At 39.6% G+C, this 23531-nt stretch overlaps 1 protein-coding gene across 3 annotated transcripts; it reads left to right on the top strand.

The window, feature by feature from the left end:
* The first annotated feature begins 3174 nt into the window (after positions 1–3174).
* On the top strand, positions 3175–23315 carry npy8ar (neuropeptide Y receptor Y8a). Of its 3 annotated transcripts, XM_088624155.1 has the most exons (3): positions 3203–3290; positions 17693–17733; positions 19987–23315. In XM_088624155.1, the coding sequence occupies exon 3, from the start codon at positions 19999–20001 to the stop codon at positions 21241–21243; it is 1245 nt and encodes a 414-aa protein (XP_088480281.1). In that variant the 5' UTR covers positions 3203–3290; positions 17693–17733; positions 19987–19998; the 3' UTR covers positions 21244–23315. The 3 variants fall into 3 exon arrangements, with proteins under 3 accessions (XP_088480279.1, XP_088480280.1, XP_088480281.1); XM_088624153.1 differs by lacking the exon at positions 17693–17733 and having other exon boundaries at positions 3175–3290; XM_088624154.1 differs by lacking the exon at positions 17693–17733 and having other exon boundaries at positions 3194–3327.
* The last annotated feature ends 216 nt before the right edge of the window (positions 23316–23531 follow it).

The raw sequence follows: 23531 nt of genomic DNA, 5'->3' as shown, positions 1-23531 counted from the left end.
CTAATGATTTCTTTTCAGAGTATGGAGTGACTTGTGTAGGAGGTGTGTGCCTGTGAAAATAAAGTCCCTCCTGTGACCCATGGGGCACAGACCATCTCTATACTACAAAGGAGCTTTTGTCAAAACTAACAATCAGGTCAAAAAGTGCAATGTACAACGTTACATGTGATATTAACTAGATAAGAGATGTGAACTTTGAGTCTGTATATCCTACATGCGACCTTTTCTGAAATAGCAGGTTCTATTTTAAATCTTTTCCTCCTATCTTAATTTTGTTACCAATTTCCCGCCCTAGAGTCATTATTTTTACATTTACACTTGTTGTTTCTGCAGATATTGGTATCCACTATGTCAATTAGCTATCTAATTAACACTGAACACTTCAGAATACAACAGAAACAGGGCACTGCTTCTGCATAGCTTGCTGTTATCTTTGAACTTTGCTGCTGGGATAGCCACTAGATCACATACTGTTGCTAGTTAGAGTTTTAGGCAGCTGTGTTAACCTAGCTTGTATCTTGATCCTAGGCAAGGTTTAGCCTGGTCAGTACTGGGATGTACTACAAGTGATGTTGGTGGATCAGATGGTGGAGTCTCCAAACCCAGTCTCCCAGTATGTTGAAAAGCACAAAGAGCTGTCTTCCAGGTGAAATGTTAAATCAAAGTGCCGACTCCTTGGTCATTAAAGAGCCCTTAACACCTGTTGAAAATACAGGGGTATTAACCCTGATGTCTTGGCTAAATTTCATTTAGAAATCCTACAATTCCTTTTAATTCTTGATGGATTCATGGATTTTAATGGATTTCTTGTTTTTCTATCTGAACTGCTATGCAGTGGGGCTATTGGTGAACAATGGCTGCCACTCATCACCCAGGTGGCTGATACATTTCACTAGTGGATGAAGTGGGTCTCGTTCTACAGGGTCTCCCATTTACATTGGACATATTTATATTTCACATTCAGATTTAACACATCAAAGCAAGTTCAGCAACTTGAAAATGCACATTTTGAAAAGCATTCAAAGTTCTGTGGTTTTATTCTTCATAACTGTTATTCATAATATTTATATATATTCTTATATACAGTAATACTGCAATTGTTAATGACAGATTGTAATCAGCATCCATTGTAATGGATTTCATTTAAAAATGCCATTCATAGGAAGTTGTAAAAGTGTATAGTAAGATAAAACTCTTATGTTTATACTTCAAGGTAATTTTAAAAATTTGTGGTTTTCTTTTAACTTTGTTTTATTATAAAAATCAATGTGTCAGACACACTGAAAATGGAACACCCTTTGTAAACCACTCTGAGATCACATGGGATTGAAAGGTGCTAATTAAATGTAAGGTATAGTTAGATATTAAAATAATGCATGATAATAATTATTTGCTGTTGTTTTCTGAACAATATACTATTCTCAAGTTGTTAATTCTGGGATGAAACATTCCTCCTTTCTCTTCATTTGCTGTGCACAGCTTTTTATTTTACACAAATAATGATATGTTGTCTTTGAGCATTTATTTAGTATATTTTTATCAGATGTGTAATTGTCCGTCTGATATCAAAGTCATCCATTTCCACCAGATGATGATGATGTAGATAAAGTATGTTATCTCTTGTACTTACTGTACCACTCCTAATGAAGACAACTGCTGCCTGTACCTCAAAGAAATATATATATATAAATAGTATATCCAAAGCATATACTGTAATGCAGTTGTAAGACAACACCTGAAGGTGGTGAATCTGTGCTCATATATCATTCATGACTGTAATGGCTTGTAATTAACTCAAGCCCTTGGGGGAGATTAATGATAAAGTAAATGTTGATCGACAGTGACTCTTCTTTGCTGGCACTCATCTCAAGTGTACACAGGCACAGGGTGGGTTTCAGAAAACTGTTTTGCCTTTGATTAAGACCGTGACCCAGAGCTTGTGTTAAATTAAGAATTCCTTTCCTCTCTTGACAAGTAAATCAGATACTTTAATTGTGTCCCCTTGGAGCGTCAATTAATCAATGAAGATTCCAAGTGATGTTTTTCACAATTAAGTGTTAATGAGCCCAGTCAGTGTCATTTTCACCCCCTTTGTAGAAAACGCAATTTCAGTAATCAGATCAGGCAACTTGAATCTGAGCAGAAAAGACCTCTTTATATGGTGGAGGCAAATGGTATTGCAGTGGAGAGCATTGTTCTGCCGAAGTTTTGCTTTAAGGAGGCATTGGAATGCTCTAAAATATAAAGTATATATTATTGTGGATAATATAAAAACCCTGCTCTCCATCTTCCATGTTGGAAGGTGTTCAAAGCTCTCCAATGTCTGATAATTCATCCATCCATTTTCTAACCACCTTCCACGGGGTAGGTGGAGCCTACTGTATCACTGTAATTCAACAGGTGCAGAGCACACAAGGCAGAGCACACACTGGATGAGACATCAGTCCATCGCAGGGGAGACACAAACACAGATACACACTCGCACCAGGGCCAATTTTCACAGAAACCAATTAACCAACCAGTATGTCTTTGGACTGTGGGAGGAAGCCGGAGCACCCAGAGGGAACCCACACGAACATTGGAGGAACTCACAAACTCCATGCATCATAGCAATATCTATGTCACACTTTCACTTTATTCACCCCAAATCCAGTGATATTAACTACAGGAGGATAAGGGGGAGACCCCAGTGCTGCCTGTTTGAAGGTAACGTAATTGTGTAAGGGGGCCATGTGCTGACTCCCACAGAGAACCTCTCATTTTCTCATCCCGGAACTGGCACCCCAAATCCCCCATTTGCAGTGTTAAAATATCCCCAGCATGGTGTCAGTTGTTCTGTTCACGTATGCCTCATCAGATTAAAATATTTTGCCAATAAAACTTAAATGTTGAATGTCGATGGTTTGATCTTTTTACAGGAAGAGACAGGTGCAAAATGCATGAGTACACCCCAACGGAGAAACGACATATTTCATGAAATGGGTACGCACGATGATTAAAGAATGACTCGATTGCAGTTTATCCAAACTGAATTTGCTTTTGACGTCCTAAATTATTTCCAATGTAAAAAACAATGACCGCAAAGTGAGGGGGAAACCCTCTCCATGGGTGGAATGCCTTGTGTCTCTTTAAGAGATTCCCCTATCGTTTGTTTGACGGCTTCCAGCTTCCTTTAAAACTACCTGCGTCTCCAAGCTGCTCCACAAGACGCATTTGGAGGGTCAGCGCTCGGAACACCCAGACTGCCAGAGACTGGAGTCTGCAGCAGGAAAGCTCTTGACACTCACGGCGTAAGCAAAAGCGCTCGGATAGATATTAGAGTCTGGGGTACGATAGTCATGTGCTGCTTTTTCTCCTCTTGTCCATTGTTGCTTCGCTGGATTTCGACTTATTTTCCCATGTCTTTGTTGGGGTGCATTACATTTAATGGCATTCCTTGTCACAGGTGGTCTGCAATGCGCTGATAGAATACCGCGATTCCTTCTTTGCAGAATGTGATTTTTTTAAATTAATTTTTGTTACATGTTATGTTAAAGATACATGATTCCGTTTTTAGTTTAAAGCGGATACTGTTTGTTTCACGGAACAACAATAAAACTTGGACTGCAGAGAAGCTTCGGAAAAGTATTGGAATGGAGCGGGTTTTTCCTTGATGTTAATACACAGATGTGCTGTTAAGTGAAATACAATAGGAAAGTCGGGAGTTCAGAAATATTTATTTACATATGTATACTGTACTGATTGTATTTTATAAATATTAAATAAGATCAGTTACAGTTATACATATTTTGTCGGTGCTTTTAAAGATAATCGTGTGTATTGGAACCTTTTGGTCATTTTCTTTGTCTTTTAATATCGCCTATTTATTGTCTTGCATGTTCCTAATTTATATGTAAAGCTCGTCAGATACGCACAATACGTTTCTGTTTAACAATACTCTTCCAAATAGCTAAGGATTTCTTACAAGCTTTTGCGGAGGTTTTGTTAAGTAGTGCCGTTTTTTGGACACCTCGCCAATCAAATTGCTGGCTTAGGTTCATTTCGATTCGTTCCTTCTTGGAGTACTGCATAAAATCTTTAGTGCCTTTGGCGCTCTTTTCTTCCGACTTATTATTCTTAAATAAAAAATCGTAAAAGATTAGTGGCCTTTCTGTCTACTTGTATCTTACTTGAATGACGTAGAAGCAATTTCAGAGTGCATTCTGTCAGCGTTTATAGCCAACGCGCTCGTACGATGAGATGAAATTGCAGTTGCCTACCAATCGAAGCACGCTTGCATCCCGCGCAGTCCTGTTCTGAAAAGTGCTTGAGCTGTTGTCACGCTCCCTGCTGTTTAATGGCGCTTTTGACTCCATTTTAAACCCCGATCTTTTCTTGGGGTGAAACGCCAGAATGTAAGGGGTTTATCTTTGTTTAGAGGCAATGTTAAAATAAACCCGTTGCTAGCGGTAGTGTAGGAAAATAACGCGTGCGTAATTAGGACGAACTGCAGTGCGGTTGGGTTTAGTAACGAATTTTGGTGGGGTTTGAGCAGGTAGACAAACGGTTGATTCTTCACAGTATTGACTGTACACGACTGGAGTATGTGGCATGAATGCACAAAATGCACAAGGAAAACAAATACCCAACATCTTGACAAATAGCGCATGTTGGGGACCCTATTAAATGAAATCCTTTGTGCGTTTTGTTACACTAGAATTGTAAGTTAGCAGTGTCCTCTGATCTCTTCACAGGCCAGACAGTTACCCTTCTTCCCCTGCCCCAGAAATACAGAAACGTTTTGACTTGCTCTGTGCAGCTCAAGATACGACTAAGTATGAGCCATCTGTTAGGGGAGGTGGTCTATGCACTTTCAGGCACACACTGGTAATCTCTAACCATTAGGAGGGAAGAAGACGGAGACATCTCTCATAATGGTCGATGGAGTTGATTTTGCAAGCAATCTGCAAAATTTTATCAGGAAAGTTAATATGATCAAATTTCCTCATTTTTCTTAAATGAGCTCTGTGTGATTTTGCTGCTTTTACTTTTTATGAATTCCAATTTTACATTCTGCTAAACTCTTCTTGCTAAATGATCTGTTCTCAATGGAGGTGTCCAAGCTGAGCTAGATGAAGCGATATAGGAACATTTATCAGTGGTGATGTGGAATGCTAATTTTCTTCTGCTTTGGGATTCTGGGCATCAGAAAATTGTTTCAGAAGAGATTTGTGTTGAAAAGGCAAATTAGACAGAACAAGGAAGTGAAGAATCCCACCGGGCACATTGTATAATATGCCATTAAATATTTAAGGAATTACATAATTTGCATGGCTGGAAGACACAACATACAGCGTTTGACATCAGCCTTGAAAAGCACTTTTTGCAAAATGCAATGATTCAAGGTCATGGACTCTAAGTTCTTGTAGGCTGGAGAATCCCTGTTCAGCAGACATATTATCAAATTTCCTTTTGTTTTTTGTTTGCTACATAGTTATGTACAGTAATCAGGCCAGAGGAACAATGTGTTATCTCCACGTTTTTGATTCTCTCCTTGTCTGTACAGTACGTGGGGGTGTATTAGGAGCCAGTGCTTTTGCTACCTTTACGGACGAGTTGTTATGAACCCTGTGCAGGTCTCTAAGAGAGTCCGATGGCTTATGAGTCCGAGAAGGGCGAGGCAGCAGGGAGGTCAGTAGTTCCAGGTGAGGTCGAATTCAGGTTGCGAGATCAGCGAGGCAAACAAAACCAAAAGGGGGAGAATCGAAAAGGCAGTCGAGAGGTCCAAAGCTAGATGGGTCTACCTGTTGGTAGTCAGAGGTTTGAGGATGATGCAAGCTCAGGAGGCAGATACAGTAGATTCCTTATACCGAGCGAGGACTAGGAGTGAATGGAGGGTTTAAATAGTGAAGGAAGAGGAGATTGAATAATGAGGATTAGTTGATGCCGGCTGTGCTCATAACAGTTACAGTGTACCCAATGTATGAGGGTCTCTTGGTATGTCCTTGAAATAAACATATTTCAGCCTCTGATAAATGATTCGGCTTTAAGAAGCATCAAAAGTGAAGTGACTCATGGGTAAAACTCATTCCCACATCTGTGTTCTAATCCTGAGCCTCAGTATATCCTGTTTTAGAGTGAGTTTGTGTCTGTCTGGGGATGTGCTTTCAGTGAGCATAGGAAGGTGTTCTGTGAAGATCTCTCTGTAGTGGCACAATTGATTGGAGGCATGAGAGCATGACACATTATACAGTAGTCCTTCACATGTGAATTGACAAGTAATAATATTGCTGCTATTGCTTTCTAACAAAAGCCAACCCAATATTTCCCTTGGTTAGCCTTTACAGTAACACATTTTTCCACTGTTATTTAATTGCTGAATTTGCAAGTCTCTTATGATTTTATAATGGGATACAGAGTGATCTTTCTTTTGTGTAAAAGGCAACAGCTCAGGCCGCTTATCTATACTACCATCTTTAACGCGACTCTGTTCTACAATTTATCAGACGAGATAAAAGTTTTGATGGATTGTTTAATTACAGATTTATAGACGTGGTGGGAATAGGGATGCCTTTTGGCAGCAAAAGGTGTTATAAGAGGATCACTTATAGAAAAGGGAGATACACAAAACAAGGTAGTAAGCTGTTAATCAGCAGAGAGGCAGGATAAAAGACAGAGTATACATTTATCAGTGCAGGCCCAAAGATAAAAATGCAGCCATGCACTAGACAAGTTTTCATTTATGAAGGTCTCAGTAGGGAGATCTGAAGTGACTGGTGTGTGATGTATGGGCTTGCTACACTGTGTCACGGACCATTTGTCAGAATGGCTTCAAATGCTGATGTTTTACACATCGCCTGCAGAAGCAGTGTTACAATAATTCTGTTTTCTCATCTCTCTTTCATCATACAGTAGTTCATTCTTTTGTTCAATTTCCAAGACGTGTTTTCTTATAAAATGTCTCAGTCCTTGATGACAACAGAAAAAGTTAATTGAATGCTATTACGTGGTGTGAGGTGATAAGAAAGGGTATTTTCCAAAAGTTGAAGCCTCTGCCTTTGGCTGTTGAATTGGCTTGTCAACATACAGTATACACTAATTATCGTTATTTGATAGAATTAGTGAAATATTAAGTTAAGTGTACCTCCTCAACTGTCACAGTGGTAATCACATTGTAATTGTAACTTAAATCTTGTATCCCAGTGCTTATATGTTATGTGGAGTAGAGTGTACATATGCACAAGGTCATCACAGATGAGTAGGATGATTGTGCCAATAGGGGTCACCAATTCATTTGATGGAAGAGAAAAATGCTGCAAGTACTGTGCAAAGGGCACAAGAACCACAGTGTCCCAGAGTGTTCATAGGAACATAGCTTTGGATGACTGAGTTGCATCAATTATTTGTTTATTTAGTGCAAGTTCTTGTGTATTGCAGAGTGCATTATATTTTCTGGGTGCCTACACATTGGCTGCAAAACGCTTTCTATGAAGCATGTAGGTGCATGAAGGCTGGCCCCTGTGTTGTGCATTTTCAACCAAAAAAAAATCAAAGGGGATTCCTCATGTTCTCCAGTGACAAAATCTCATAGGAAAACTATTATATAAACAATTATTGATCAAATATCTTGGCCACATTTCTATATCCCTTATGTTATGTTGTTAAGTATGTCTGGGAGAAGGTCAAATTGTAATCTTTCAAAGAGAGCACTTCTGCTCTCTTGTGTATAAATTCTGGCCTGTTGTCAAAACAATACCTGTTTTCTAACACTTGGTATGTTGGTCTTTTCAAACATCTCTGACTCTTGGCATTGTTAGACCTTGCATTTGATAGGTTTGCTTCTTCCAAGCACGGTGCTTTTTGCCTCTTTTAAAGCAAGAACCTGTTCAACTTCACTCTCTCCATGGAAAACAGCTGTCCCCATGCACCTACAATGGTGTAAACCTTTTTCCTGTTCTCTTGATTTCATTAACCCTCCCAGGAACAACTATACAACTCCTGCTACTTTGTATCCTTTTCCTCTCTTTTTTCTTCCTCTTCCTCTCTCAATCTGCTCTCCCTCCTCATTTTCTTCTCGGAGTTTCTGGTCAAGCTTCCAAACCTGGAGCTGCAACTACAGCTCCAGCGTCCATTTCTTTCCTCATCTCTGCTCTTTCTCCAGTACTCCTTTTGCTTGTTCTGGTTTGAGCCCCCGTAGTCTCTGATGTATACTCCATTCTAAGGGTGTAAACACACACCAACAGTCCACACTTGGCCAGGGCTCCTTGTTCGCTGTACCTGGTGTCCATGCCCTGGTTGCACCCCAGCCTGCCATAGTAAAGGGTTTCCTTTGCTTTTAACCTCCCTTTGCTGGCGTCCAACGGGTGCAGTGTTGACCCTTGACTCTTTTCCCTATCCATCCCAGGCTCCCACCTTGAACGCGACTGATATTTTTGCTTCTTTTGGGGGTTGTTCTTGGAATCATTTTTTTCTGGGTCACCGCAGTGGCTTCTGCCTCCCTCCACAATGTTCCAATCTCAAATGACCTGGGGTTTGGTTGCTGTACTGCCACTTGTTTACTGAATTGCATTCCATCACCTGCATCATACAACTCATTCACTTCAATCTTCATCAGTTGTTTATCCAAAACACCTTATTTCCAAATCTCTTAGTCAAACGAAGCTCAATCATGCATCACATATGCTATTGATTCAGTCTGCCCTACAGGGCACATTCTCTGATTGGCTCCTGCAAAACTTTGCTTCTGAACCAACTTTTTCTTCATGTTCCAGTAGCTCTGTTGTTCTGTTGAATGTTGCACAAGTATTGTAGCAGTTTTATGCCTATTTTAGGAAATTTGTATCAGTGTTTTGGGGATCCTTTTTGAATGTTGTGACATGTCTGACCTTTGGTCCAGCACTCTATTAAGTACATTATCCCATTATATCCGTCATCTTTATCTTTCCTCGTAAATATAATTGGCCGATCTACTAAATCATGTTTTGCAGTTTGGACTTTACTGTATAAGGATGAATTAACTTTATAGTTGCTGTGTTTGTAGTAATAATTATCATAAACATCATCATCATAGAAATGAATAGTAGGTTAGTTTTTTCTCTCCTAGGGATTATTCTTTTTTTGCCTCCCAAGCATACTGATAGTAGAGGTCTTAATATTAATGTATTTTAGTGTGTATTTAGAATATCTGTAATTTTATCTGTGGATCTGTATATAGCAGCTTGTGACCACTCTTAATAGAAGAGACTAACACAGTATGAGCTCTGTACATCCTATATTAGAACTGTATAGATTGTGTAGTGTTTTTTTTGTTGTACTCTACATACATTTTGCATGTCCTGTTATGTATTCTGCATGAGTCCCTTTCTTCTTGGATTTGCAATGATAATGAACTGTTCTAAAAAACCCGCATGTGTTGCAACACTAATATAAGACACAATTGCAATGCTGTTCAGGAGTAGTTCAAGTGTCTGCCTACAGTAGCTGGCAAGTAAACAGAAATGACAAATAGGCATGCAGAATACATTCAAGAGGAGACAGTTAAAGAAACCATCATGTATTGAGAGGCATTACAAACATATAAAATTTGATCCAATAGAATTTGTTGCATTTTAAAACCTCTCAATATAAACTTAACAGTTGACTAAATTATTAAGTGTGTTGGGGCATTAGCTGTCTTTTCTGTTCAAAATGTTTTAATGTCATGGATTTTAAAATAAAATCCAAAATGTTTTTTATTATCATGGAAAACTGTCCAGCTTGACCAGTAGTAACTTTGAAACATGAGACACTCATGGATAATACAGTAATGGTGAATCTACAGTACCCATGGAACCTTCGTGAGCATATTTCTTTCAGAAATACTATTAGGACTTAAGGGAATTCTCTAAATGGAGAAGTAAAAGTTACAAAACCTGCCTGACATACCTTTAAGCCTTGTGACAAGCTTTGACATATCTCCCTGTCTCCACTACAGTGTGAAGAGCAGTAGCAAGGCAAGGATTCAGGAGGTAACATTGTATGTGCACTAAAAAGAGAGAAAACACTCTTTGAAGAGCTAAAATACTAAATGAACAAAAGGGCATGGGGCATTTGAGGGCTGTTTCTGATTTCTTTAAGAGAGTAGTTTTAGAATTAAGCTTTTTCTAGTCCTACAGACATTTTTCAATATAATTCATGGCTGCTGTCAGCATTAAATGATCCTTGTTTGTCAGATTGTATCCTTTTCCCACATATCTCGTCTGTTACCCACTTGTACTGTGTGTTATTCTTTGCTCTGTGGGATACCATATTAGGAAGTCATTATCTCATAATGAGGTTAATTTGGTATTTCGATGTCTTAAAGAGCAAGAATTTCAGGCACTGAAAAATAGTTTAAGTTCTTAGCTGATAAAGTTTAAGTTAAGATTAGGTGACGTACCTGTAAAGTTTCCTTCTGACTTCCTCATGAAGAAATATCTGAATGTTTGTTTCAATATTATTGCCTATACCTATACTATATTGATTTTAGTATCTAATGTTGTAGCAAAGCAATTGCCAGCCACTGTAATAGGAAACAAAATTATATATAGGGAAAGCATAATTATATTGGAAATATAATAAGATTAAGGAAAGAAAGGTTAAACTTATTTAAAACTACTGGGAAGGAATCAAAGTTAAAGACAAAAGGAAATAACCCTGTGCCAAAAATCTGCATCCTTAAAGCAGATACATACAGTCTGTGGCTGTTTACTATAGAAACGGCTGCCAGGCTGATACCTATGGAAAAAAGTATTAGAAGTGTATAACTTTAACAGCTGGAAAAATACATGGATGAGTGTATTTTTTAGCACAAAGTTACTTCATATTTAAATCTGCCACCCAGCTTTTCACTTACAATAAACCTTCACACACCCACCCAGGAGAAATTCATTCAAGTGTTTGAGAAGGCATCTTTGAAAATGCCTCCTGCCAATCTCACCACTGCTCTGCCAAGCAAGGTGTGAGATTTTATTTCTAGTTTCTGTGCTGCTTTGCAGGAAACGAATGAGCAAAAAATAATCATAAGCTTCTATGACAGAATTACGGCCATAGAAGAGCAATATCTGAGCTAATATCCTGGGAAATGGTATATTACACGCAATAAAGCTGGCCCATTTCATATCCTCATTATGGAAAAAGCCATTGAGAGTCAATTGAATCTTCAGAAGTGATGAAGTTAGTATAGTGGATAGCGCTCACAGACCCACGCACAGGAGAAATTGAACACAATGGCCCATTTTATGTCAAGTCATCCAAACAGGGAAACATATCATTGTTTTTAGCGTTCAGTGCATCTTCCTGCTAGCTTCTGAAATATGGAGATATTAAGATCTCATTCAGATTTGTGTGTGGGCTTGTCAGTGTGGATGTGTGTGCTAAGATTTGTGGGTTCACTATAGGCAGTGCTTTTAAAAAAAAAGCAAAAACACCATGGACTTGAAGGAAAGTTTATTTTAATTTAAATTATAGATCTGTAAATCTGTTTTGACCACTACTAAGCAATGTCCATACTTTTTCCTATTATAATCACTACCTGTTTGACAACATGTTTTTTAGACAAATCAAAAACTAAGGAACAAAAAACCTGCCAATTGAAGGACCTGTAATGCCTAATCAATTGTACTTATTTTTAATTAAACCAGGTACAATTACCTTGTTTATACTGGAATCCTTATTATAATCTTTTTTACTAATGCATCATCACTAAAAAGGCTCACTTAAGCCATGGATTAAGCACAGTGGAACTAGATTTGATTGTGATTAAAGGCTTTCTTTCATTTTTTAATTACAAAGCCACGCTGGATGAAAAAACATCAAAAGCTTTGTTGCTAAAAAAAATTAAAAAGAAAAGGCCGTTATGATTCAGGTATTTGGCTTAAGAAGTTACCAATAAATTTAGGGCACTGAAGTGCAATTTTTGTTGCTCTTGTTATTTGGATTCTCTTGAGGTTTCTCCATGCCAATTGTGCAGAGTTGTGGTTAGAAAAAAGCAATTGTCAAGTGGTGTCACGAAGCCCACTGATAAGGTATTGTTAATTTTTTAGCCCTTTATTTAATAAGAAAAGCCCATTGAGAACCTGGAGGGTACATATTTATACAGCAGAGCATTTTCCTGGAGCTCATTGAGAGAAGTACCTTGCTCAAGGGTTCAACAGCAGTGTCACACCCCGAATTTGAACCTACAACTCTCTGGGCTCCATCTTGATTCTTTACATTTGTAGGTCTGTCTCAAGCTAAGAGGTTCTGCTCCAGGGTAAAAAAAAAATCTAACTAGGCTGACAACTATTTGCTCTGGAGCACCTTTTGCTCTGCAAGACAAGCAGAGGTGGTTGGAAATGAACACCATTCTGCCGAATGGCACAACTCAACAAAATCCCCTAAATAAAGATGAAGGGAAGATTTGGGTTGTATGGGAAGGCCAAAGGCACTTCATTTGTATGTGAACTGCAGCTTTTACAGTAGAGATTGGGGTAAACGTGAAGGATAAAAGGCTTTGGTACTGGTAAATGGTACTTGCTAACGAAGGAATACACTGTTGAAGGTGGCATGTGTGTGTGTGTCTGGAAGTCACCGAACAGATTGCTGTAATTGCGAACAGGGCTGCATGAAATGGTTTTGAAGGCTCCATATTGCCTGACTGGGATAGAATGACAGCGACAGAGTCAGAACATATTCATCTTCCGGATTCCTGGGGAGAATTTAATGTATACTCACGGCAGAACAGCAGGGAGCCTGTGCCAATAGCATCAGCCTCAGGGCAGCACAGCGCAGATTCTTCAAGCTCAAGTTAATAAGGCAGTAGAATCATGCAGACTTATATTGGGGGAAGACTTATACTGCAAGGCTCTAAGAAATTAATTGGAGGATGGATCCTAATTGTTTTCTTTTATTAACGGCGATTATAGTTACAAGGAATCAACTGCGGTTTCCAGCACTCCATTGTAAAAAATCAGTTGACTGGCTGTGATGAAAGTGCATCATCTAATCTCTATGTTTCTACAGCATCAGTCTCCGTGAAATCTCAATTTTATGTGGTCCCTTAAAAATCTAGCACAGAAAAAATAAGAATTAATATGAGAACAGAAGGGTATTGATGAAAGCAAAGGCAACAATTTGTCACACTGTGCGATAAAGTAGCCTTTGAATCGCCTGGCAATTTATTGAATATTTATTTAATTATTCACAAAAATAGTATTTATTTGAATGACACTTTTATCCAAAATAACTAACATTTGTAGCCATTTATAACGGAGTTTTGATTTCCAAAGGTACATTTTGTGTAACATCTAAAAGCAATTTATCACATATGAATTCATAAAGCATATGTTTTCAAACACATTTTTAATTCATTTTGGTTCTGTTTAATAAAACATTAGTCACCTGGTGATGCTGCTGGCTTTCTAACTCCCCCCATTTGTGCCAGTGTTCAACGACTTATCCATCTGCTACTTGATATTTCTGTGCTCTAGATGATAATAATAATTCCTTACACTTATACAGTATAGTGCTTTTCTGAACACCCCACTCCAAGCACTTTCAAGGTAATGGGGATACCCTCCACCACCACCAATGTGCAGCATCCACCTGGATGATGCGATGGGAGCCATAGTGCACACACCTGCGATCAGTGGGGAGGAGAAGAGAGTGATAAAGCCAATTCAGAGATGGGGATTATTAGGAGGCCATGATTAGTAAAGGCCAAGGGGGAATTTGGCCAGGACGCCAGGGTAATACCCCTACACTTTTCAGGCAGCACCCTGGGATTTTTAATGACCACAGACAGTTAGGACCTCGGTTTTACGTCTTTTTACAGTGTAGGGTCTCTGTCACTATACTGGGGCGTTAGGACCCACACGGACCTCAAGGTGAGTGCCCCCTTATGACCCCTCTAAGACCTCTTCCAGCAGCAACTTTAGTGTTTCCCAGGAGGTCTCCAATCCAGGTACTGACCAGGCTCACACCTGCTGAGCTTCAGTGAGTTGCCAGTTGTGAGTTGCAGGGTGATATAGCTGCTGGCAATATACTGTAGATCTCGTCCTTCAGGAAGTGCAGGCAGTGTTTTCATCATGTCTTCGAGGGGACAGAACCCCGTTTCAGCACTCTGCATCTGCTGAATTGTGGAGGCTGTCCAGGTGTGAGCCTTCCACTCTTAGTTAGCCTAGTGGAGCCACTGTGCTATACAGTGCCTCTGTCTACACCATGGGACTCCTACAATCTGTTCGTTTGGTATGGACTTCTCCTTTCATATTTATCCATATCTACAGGCAGAATACTAGAACACGGTTACAAACAAGAAGAGGCCATCTGGTTCAACAACATTACTGGATAGTTTGGATCAGACTCCCACAGTCCTTTGGGTGAAGGCGTTTTCTCCTGTTCTCAGTTTTTAAATGCACTTTCAGGCAGTTTCCACTTGTGTGCTCCGGTTTGTGTTTCACTGTTTTTTGTCTGATGAAGTCCACTGTTTGAGTACTTGGATCAGGTCCCCTCATCGTCGTCTCGGTTCAAGACTAAGGTTCAGTTCTTCCAGCCTGTCAGTGTAGGACATCCCTTCAACTCCTGAAATTCATCAGATTATTCTCCTCTGGTCTGCTTCCAGAGCACCAAATCCTTTCTGATGTCTGGGTCCGAACGTGCTACTACTAACACCTAATTTAGAATGTTCTGCACATGACACAATTTTACCATAATATCCCTTGATTTGATTTCTACAGTTTTGACTGTACAGTATATCCTAATGTTTGTCAAAGAGTTTTAAATGATGTGTCAACATATATCACTTTCGGCCTCTACACACACACACTGTTGGGAAGCAGTAAACACTGCAATATATTGTCAGGCCATTGCCATTGTCACCGTGGAACAGTTTGCAACCCCTGTAGAATTCATGGGCCGTAGTATCTGCCTCCATGTTCTTTCGTGACCGTCCATTGCTATTGTTGTTCAAAGCTGCTCACTCTTCTGTTGTGATATGGCTTGGGTACACCTGTTTCTCAAGAGGTAACAACTCCATTTGACCACACAGGGAATGCTGGGTTATTATCATAACCCTGTTTCCATGAAAATATATACTGTATACTTGTTACCCTTCTGGGCTGCTTCACAGCTGGCAGAAAATAGTGAAGCAGCCTTGAAGGGTAATGACTGTGATAAGCTGATACTGTACATCAGCCAAGCCTTGAAAGAGAAGAAGGGGTGGAGCTGGCTGACATGGCAGAGTCCGATTGGATAACTTGGCTCTACGTACTCAGCACAGTGGTGGTAACAAAGACACATCTGTAGCGTAGTAATGACAGCTTTTTTTTCAGGGAACTGTTGTAATGATGACGTCTATAATCTAGTGTTTTTGTTGTGACATCTCCACCTGAGTCTCAGTCTGCATCCATGTAAAGGCGTGTTTTAGTATTTATTAAAGTGATTTGTGTCTGCACTACTTGGTTTTTGCTTAGAAGTTTTATTAAATGTTTAGGACAAACAATAGCAACCAAACAGCACCATAACAAAACATTGAAGGCTAACATATTGCATCGGTATCTGTAAAGGAATTAAAAAAACAAAATTTGCAGCAAGTGTTATGATTGGTATTCACTAGATGTAATACCCTATGCTCTTCTGCACCTTTTCCACATTCTGAAGAGAACTTGTATATGAAGCAGATACTGTACTATGTGATCCACAGGCTGGGCTTCTGAAAGTCTAGTTTGCACATTGTAGTATCATAGGAAGCATGTTGATGACATAAAATGAATGAGGCTGCCCTTTGTATTTGATTAGAGTGAGTGCTCCATCTTCAAACAAAACACTGCTTGATTAAAATACAGCTTGTGTTGTCAAATCATAGCAGAGAAAAGAGCAATGACAACAAGTTAAAGTAAAACACAGAATATCAAATGCTGCTTGAGAATTGTTTTTAAAAAGAAGTCCAATTAAACAAACAACAAAACAAAAGCTTTTCTATTCAAAGAATTTTTTGACCAAAGTTGTTATTGCTTCAGACTACAGTCATGAAAAAGCCATCTGACTATGGCCATTTAAAGGGAAGCTTTATCTCAGTTTCCCCTCATGCATAATCATGTATGATTATTATTTTCCACTGAAATTTTGGTCAGTTAATTTATAGCCCATAAAAGTGTCTCCTGGGAACATGTGGCAAAGGCCAGTCAGAGTCAGCATGAATTCGCTTGGTACTTTTCCCATGGATTAATGGGAGTGTTGTTTTGCAGGTGATGGCAAAGAGTTGCCTTATATCCACATCAAAAAATGTTTCTAGGACTTTGTAAATGTGTTGTTGTGGATTGAGCATTGTTGTGAACTGTGTAAGCTGATGAGAAACAGTGTAAATTAATTCAGCTAACCGAGTGTATAGGCCTCATGGGAAAACTATTACTGAAGGAAATGACTTGGAACACCTAGAGCTTCATCCAATAATACTTATAGCAGACTGCTTTTGCAGAGGCAGAAAAAGCCTTACTGGGAACAGAGGACCATTCATAATTGCAACCAGCTGGCTCAAAACAAGACTCTTCAAGGATATTTCTCAAGCTTATGGTTCTGATTTTGACATATGTCTCCATGCAAGCATCCTGCCTTGAGAGTATAATTGAAATGCTGGTTGTGGAAACATCAACTCCCTGTTTTTGAACTTTTCAGAGAGACAAAGTGCAACAGTGAGGTCAGACCTCAATGAGCTTGGTTTTGGGAGATCACAAGAAATGAAGCCTTCTTCAGAGTCTTCCATGTATTCTTGTGCAACGTGCTTTGTAATGTGAACTGGTATTTTGTTCCCCTGTAAGTGAGGCCAATGACCAGCGTTCGAACATGTGACCTTTACCGGTCTCATGTGTTTACTGCACTGTTGATGCCGTTTGTGTGTGTTTGCTCAGACTGACAGAACATAATTAAGATTCCAAGCATAAACAGAGCTCTGGGGTGGGACTCTGCTTGTCTCCAGAGATGCAGACAGAGCTAGGGGACAGATGAGGTTAAGGAGGAGCCTGAAAGTAGTCCAAGAAAAACAAAAAAGAATGTTGCAATAGATGCTAAAACGATAAAAATTGAATCAATAAGAACTGAATCAATATTTTACTCAGTTGTTAAATAAGCATCAAAATGGCCACATGCCTCCGGAAAGTATTACTTCTATATTAAATAGCATTAGTGCCAAAGAGGCAGAAGTCTTACAGGTTTTAGAAACAATTAAGATAAACAAGTCTATAGGGCCTCAAGGTATTTACTAATTGTACTTAGAAAAATTAGGGATTTTATTAATAGACCATTAAGAAAACACTTTTAATGTCACTGAAGACAGGGGATGATACCCATTAACTGGAAGATTGCTTTTGTGGCACCCTTATTCCCAAAGGGTGGAAGAACTGAAACAACTAATTACAGATTTATAAGCCCTATGCTAGTACATGTAAAGTTATAGAGACAGTAATTATAACTAAACTACATGATCATCTGTATTGTTATAGGATTTTAGAAGAGTGGTCTACATGGACCAGAATTTCTCCATTATTTAGAATAATTAAAATAATAGCCAGGACAAAAAGCACTATGGAGACTGAATGCTAATGAAGACAAACTGTATGTGTGTCAGACTACTATACTGATGGCCACTTATTTTTGGTCATTATATGCTAAAATCTGTCCACATTACCACCAAGACATTGAATGTGTTTTGCTTTATACACAGTTTGCTTCAGATGTGTTGCATATTGGGGAAGAATGAACAAAGTGAGTCTTTTCTTTTCTTACTTTAATAAAAAAAATGGAATTCAGTTCTGTGGTGATGAAGATACCCATTGGGGAGAGAGATTTAGAATCAATTTGGAAGGTGAATTTATAGGCAAAAAAATAAACCGTGTTAACTATTTCTCGATTTTGTGTTTCAAAAGAATGGATACTGATGAACTCTTTTCTTCCTGTTATCAGAACCAGTTATTGTCTTGGGCCCCTCAGCACTGTTGAATTACTCTTTTACATACCAGTCCCAATGCTGACACAAAAGCAAATTAACTTCAGTAATAATGAGTGACAGTATTGCAGCTCACCTGCTCAGAGAGAGACGGACAGTATCTTAATAACTGCTCAACATGCGACCACTAATCATCGCTTATCTGGGATTTCAAGGACACTGTCTATTATTCAGTAATTCCAGAGAGACGATCACAATTATTATTTTAAACAGTGGCAGTGGCCGTCATTTTGATCAGATTCCTCTCTGGTAAAATAAATGGATATGGAGAGGATTATAAATTCTGTCTGGTGCTGTCATGTGTGAAAAATAATGCAGATGGCTAATTAAACATACAGATGCAAAACACTGATTATGGAAAAGGCAGTGTAGTGATAAGCATTTAAAGGATGTGTTTGTAAAACACTGGCAAAAGTATCTTGAAGACCTTCAAAAGAATGTTACCATGAAAGTCACGCAGACAGAAATCCTTGTAAACCCCATCAAACGTCAAACAAATCACAGGAAAAAATCCTCTGAGAGCTCTCGGCGTTCTTCGGGATGGAGCTCTATTGAGCCCAGACAATCAGTCTCATCTTCAAACTGACAGCCTTTCTTCTGCACCGCATTTTAATGAGAAGTAATTTCTAGCCACTTAGTCATTTTTAGGCGAGGGAGAGGAAGACTGTCAGATGTGGATAAAAAGCTCTCTTTACAAACCTTCGGATTATTGTATTTTCCGGCGCTGTGTATAAAATTCGCCTGCTCGTTTTTCCACTCTTTTTCCTATTTGGAAATCGCATTTTGCCCTGTTCGCTTTGCAGGCTGAATCTGTAGAAAGTCGGTATGGAGGTCAAGGAGCTTCTCCTGGTTCTCCGTGTTGCTTTGCATGCGGTAGAGAAAAGAGAGCAGGGAAACGGAATGAAATCCCAACCTGTGGGAGCCGGAGTAGCTGATTCAGTAAATATCGATGGCAGGAGAGAGAGAGTAATGATCCCTATAGCCCGCAGTAAGGACTGTTGAGGTCCAGGATACTCCTGGATATAGCAAGTTCACAAAGGTGGTAGCATTAGATTCATCAGTCTCCACTCTGAATAATTTTGAAACACGTGATCGAGGAATCAGAGATTGATTATCACAGTTTATTTATTTTTCCTATGAATCTACCTATTGATCCTCAGATTCTCTCCCCGATGGGTATCATCATCATCTCAGAACTGTATTCCATTTTGTTTGATGTCTTTTTGGATAAAGTAGATCAGAGATGGTGGTTTTATCACAGTTTGCGGTTACACATCCTGGTTCCCTGTGGGCACAGTTTTGTTAATGAAAGCTAGATCTTTCGTTTGGCTGCTAATTGAAGGTCTATCTTATAACTAAACATTAATTATCGTTATCTATATCTCTAACATTTCCTTGCATGATTATTTTCACATTCTATATCGCATTTGCTTTATTTTACACCCTTGAGTGTAATCGACCATAATTTTAATAAATATACAGAAGTTCCTGCTTTCATCCCATTCTGAGCACCATCACGCCAGTCTACCTTCAAACAAACTCTGAACATTGCTTCTCATCTGGCTCACACTGCCTGTTTGTGAGTCGCAGAACACACAATTTATCGGTGACTCCAAAGTGGATGTAACAAAAATTGCAGTTGATTTAAAGAGGAAATTGTTATAGATTTATTCAGGACAACTGAGAATGCACCCTTGATTTTTTTAGTGTTTTATGTGTAACTGTCACCACTTGCATCTGGAGGAAGTGTTATTAGATTAAGAATCTTGCACAATATGACTCATCTTGTACTTTTAACAACCATGATGCATCGCCTCAGAGACTAAAGTGTGCTGCAGATGCTAAAACAAACGTACTGCTGCAATAAATCTTAGTTCTAGCTAAGATTGCCTGTATTACAGCACAAACTATAACACACAAAAAGACATTGGATCTGGGGAAAGAAAGAAAATGAGCATCCGATTTAATCCCTGTGCACCTCATCTAAACATTTCGTGCTGTTTCTCTTACAGACATACTAATCCATGAGATCATGTGCAAAGAGTTGGAATCAAGAAGAAAATAAAAAGATAGACCACCTACCCACCTCTGGATCCTTCACCCACAGACATCCGCTTGTGCATCTACAAGACATCCCAGCTTCCTGCAGAGGCATGGAGGAGGGCCAGGACCTGACCTATCTAAATGGTAGCAAGGCTTGGTGGAGGGACCTGTTGTGGAATGAATCCAGGCCATGCAGCAACTCAGTGGGGGGAACCACCTTCCTCATTGTGGCCTACAGCACGGTCATTGCCGTAGGGCTGATTGGCAACACCTGCCTGGTGTTCGTCATCTCACGACAGAAGGAGATGAGGAACGTCACCAACATTTTCATTGCTAACCTCTCCTGCTCCGACATACTAGTGTGCATCGTGTGCCTGCCTGTCACGGCTATCTACACCCTGATGGACCACTGGATCTTCGGGGAGGCCCTGTGCAAGGTCACACCTTTTATCCAGTGCATGTCAGTCACTGTCTCTATCCTCTCTCTGGTCCTGATCGCACTGGAGCGGCATCAGCTCATCATTCACCCCACAGGCTGGAAACCGGTGGTGGGGCACTCCTATCTAGCGGTGGCTGTCACCTGGATGGTGGCCTGCTTCATCTCCCTGCCCTTCCTAGCCTTCAGTGTCCTCACCAACCATCCCTTCCAAAACCTCAGCCTGCCCTTCAACCCCTTTGCTGACCAAGTTGTCTGTATGGAGCGCTGGCCCACAGAGAGCCAGCGCCTGGCCTACACTACCTCCCTCCTTCTCTTTCAGTACTGCCTCCCCCTCTTCCTGATCCTCATCTGCTACCTGCGCATTTTCCTGCGGCTCCGGCGGAGGAGGGAGATGGTGGAGCGCACGCGGGAGGCCAGGCGCAAGAAGGATAAAAACATCCAGAGGGTCAATGGGATGCTGGCCGCCATCGTGGCCGCTTTCGCCCTCTGCTGGCTGCCTCTCTACGTCTTCAACACGCTGTTCGACTGGAACCACGATGCCATCCCTGCCTGCCACAACGCCATCTTCTCTGCCTGCCACCTCATAGCCATGGCATCGACTTGTGTCAATCCCATCATCTATGGCTTCCTGAACAGCAACTTCCAGAAGGAGCTGAAGGCCTCGCTGTACCGCTGCCGCTGTGGTGGTGCGCCGGAGAGCTATGAGAGCTTCCCACTCTCCACTGTCAGCACTGATGCTACCAAGATGTCCTCCCTTCGCAACGGCTCTCTCAGCATCACCACCTAGCAGTGCCCTTTGGTACAAGGAGAGAGCAGCTCAGACAGAAAGAGGTTGCCGGGGGTTACAGAGGGCCCGTGTCAGCAGATTGGCTGTCATTCAGGACTATGGTCAAGTCAGTGGTGCTAAACTGTGGACCCCAAAGTGCTGAAGTTTTTTTAATGGGATTATGAATTCAGCCATGGCTTAAGACCTAAAATAGATACTGTACATCACTTAAACTAAGTTGTTTGTTCTTCAGAACTGAGGAGGAATGCAAAGAAGGAGATCCAGTAGCTCTGGAGGACTGGAATATTGCACCCCATTCATAAACCTTCTCAACAAGTGGACATCCTAGTTTTTCCCAATGCAGGACTTTGTGTTATCTTTAACTGAACTGATTATAACTCTGTAAAAGTAGTGAAGTTAGTCCTTGTTAGTCCAGCAGCTGAGTAGATAAAAAAATCTATTATGTAGCTTAATCCTTGTCTTTGAATTTTGGGATCAAACCCACCTCTGTTTCAGTTTTATTTATTATGATGTATTTTCTGGTAAATATAGCTTTCTCTTTGGATTTCTCTGAAATGTCCTTTATGGAGTGAAACATTTATTTTGCAGAACAGGGTCTTTCGTTTTCATACACATTCCAAGCATTAGGGTGTTAAGTAGTGGTATCCATTAGATTAGTGGATAAAGAATTAAAACTTAAAATAATGACAGTCCGCTACGCAAAGGTGGTGTTGTATTTAAATAAATAGAAAACTCCATTAATCCAAACGCTCATTTACAGCTCTTCTGATGATAGCATAGATTAGATCTCTGGATATAGAATGATTTTACAGAGAATATCTCTCAAAGAAATTTGAATATTTTGAAAAATTACTCATGAACCAAAGCGGTAGCTGCGTGCCATTGCCAGCACTTTAAGCCTCCTGAAGGAGAGGTACTGAAAAGAATTTCAGCAAAATTTCAAGTCCTGTTCTTCATATCAAAACATACTTTCAAAGATGCCTATATTGCGTTTTTTGCTGCGATTTTAACCAAGAAGAGAAAATGTGTTTTGTGTTCTTAACACATTTCTGCCGGAGATACAAAACCCAGGGCATTAACATTCAACTCAGTGAAACTCCTGCATGCTTTTCAAATAGCCTCAGAAGAACTTTATTCTTATAGCCTTGTTTCAGAATCCACCAGGTAGATTGTGCCATTGGATTAAAGAGAGAACAGGTCTATGAGCTGACACATTGATTTAATCTCTCTAAAAAGTGATTTGGATTGTTAGAATCAATGGCAAAGCTAAAGGTATAAACTATCTGCAAGTCTGTCCCTATTGCTAAATGTTTAAAGCAGGGAACAGGATGTGTCTGTTGTTTGTTGTTCTTGTATGGAAACAAATGGACTGTACAACTGTTGCAATATGTAGAAGGGGCACGAGCAGTTTTAGTTACCTATTGCCAGTAGCTGCATTGACCTACACTTTTGCCATTGTAGTGTGCTTCAAACACCCACTTCAGTGACGTGTACACGTCTAAGCTTTGCACAGCGTTAATATTCCAAGTTCTTCATATTATTGATGGGTAACCAGGCCTATATACTGTATAAGGCCTGTATTTGTCAAGACGTGTAATTATTCAGGCATGTGCTTATGGTTAGCTTGTTTGAAAGCCTATGTTGTTCCTCCTATACCGTTTGTACTATTTACACATAGTTTCTGGCATTATCAGAGGGTGTCATTCATTTTCAGAAAATAAATGCAGCAAAGTCTAGTCCATTTTTGTTTGTGATGAACACAGCATTGTCACGTTAGATTATATGTTCGTCTTTCTGTGAATTCCTTCAAAGTGCATTTTCACTTTTTTGCATTGCCTAGAAAAAAGCCCAGTGGATTCAGCATTTAATTTTCCCTGAAGAAAAACTACCCATACAAACAAATTCCATTAAAACTGGGATATAGACTCTCTAAAGACAATAATTGTTTGATAATGTTCTTACTGTTTTGAAAAGAAGTTTTGTTTTGTATTGTCAAATGCTTCGACTTGTACGATTGCGTTGTTTATTTCTATAAATGTTGCACTTAAATATATATGTAGTCCACTTAAAAACATTGTGTTCGTTGTGTTTTGTTAACGGTTTTAGTCTAATAATGTTTGTTATAGTATGGATGTTTTTCTTTTTTAAAATGTGTAGGTAGATCTGGCCTGTTAAAATGAGGAATAAGTAAAGGTTTATTCCATGCTGAAAAGAGAAAAAAGAAACACAACATTTCGGCTGTGGAGCCTTCTTCAGGTGTGTCACATTAATATATTACATTAATATAT

The sequence above is a fragment of the Lepisosteus platostomus genome, chromosome 3 (genome assembly GCF_059453375.1).
Source record: "Lepisosteus platostomus isolate fLepPlt1 chromosome 3, fLepPlt1.hap1, whole genome shotgun sequence".
Lineage (NCBI taxonomy): Eukaryota > Metazoa > Chordata > Actinopteri > Semionotiformes > Lepisosteidae > Lepisosteus > Lepisosteus platostomus.
This window is presented reverse-complemented; position numbering and strand designations above follow the sequence as displayed.

Coding starts and splice junctions, on each gene's coding strand:
- npy8ar (XM_088624153.1), top strand. CDS start 19,999: ATGAGATCATGTGCAAAGAGTTGGAATCAAGAAGAAAATAAAAAGATA.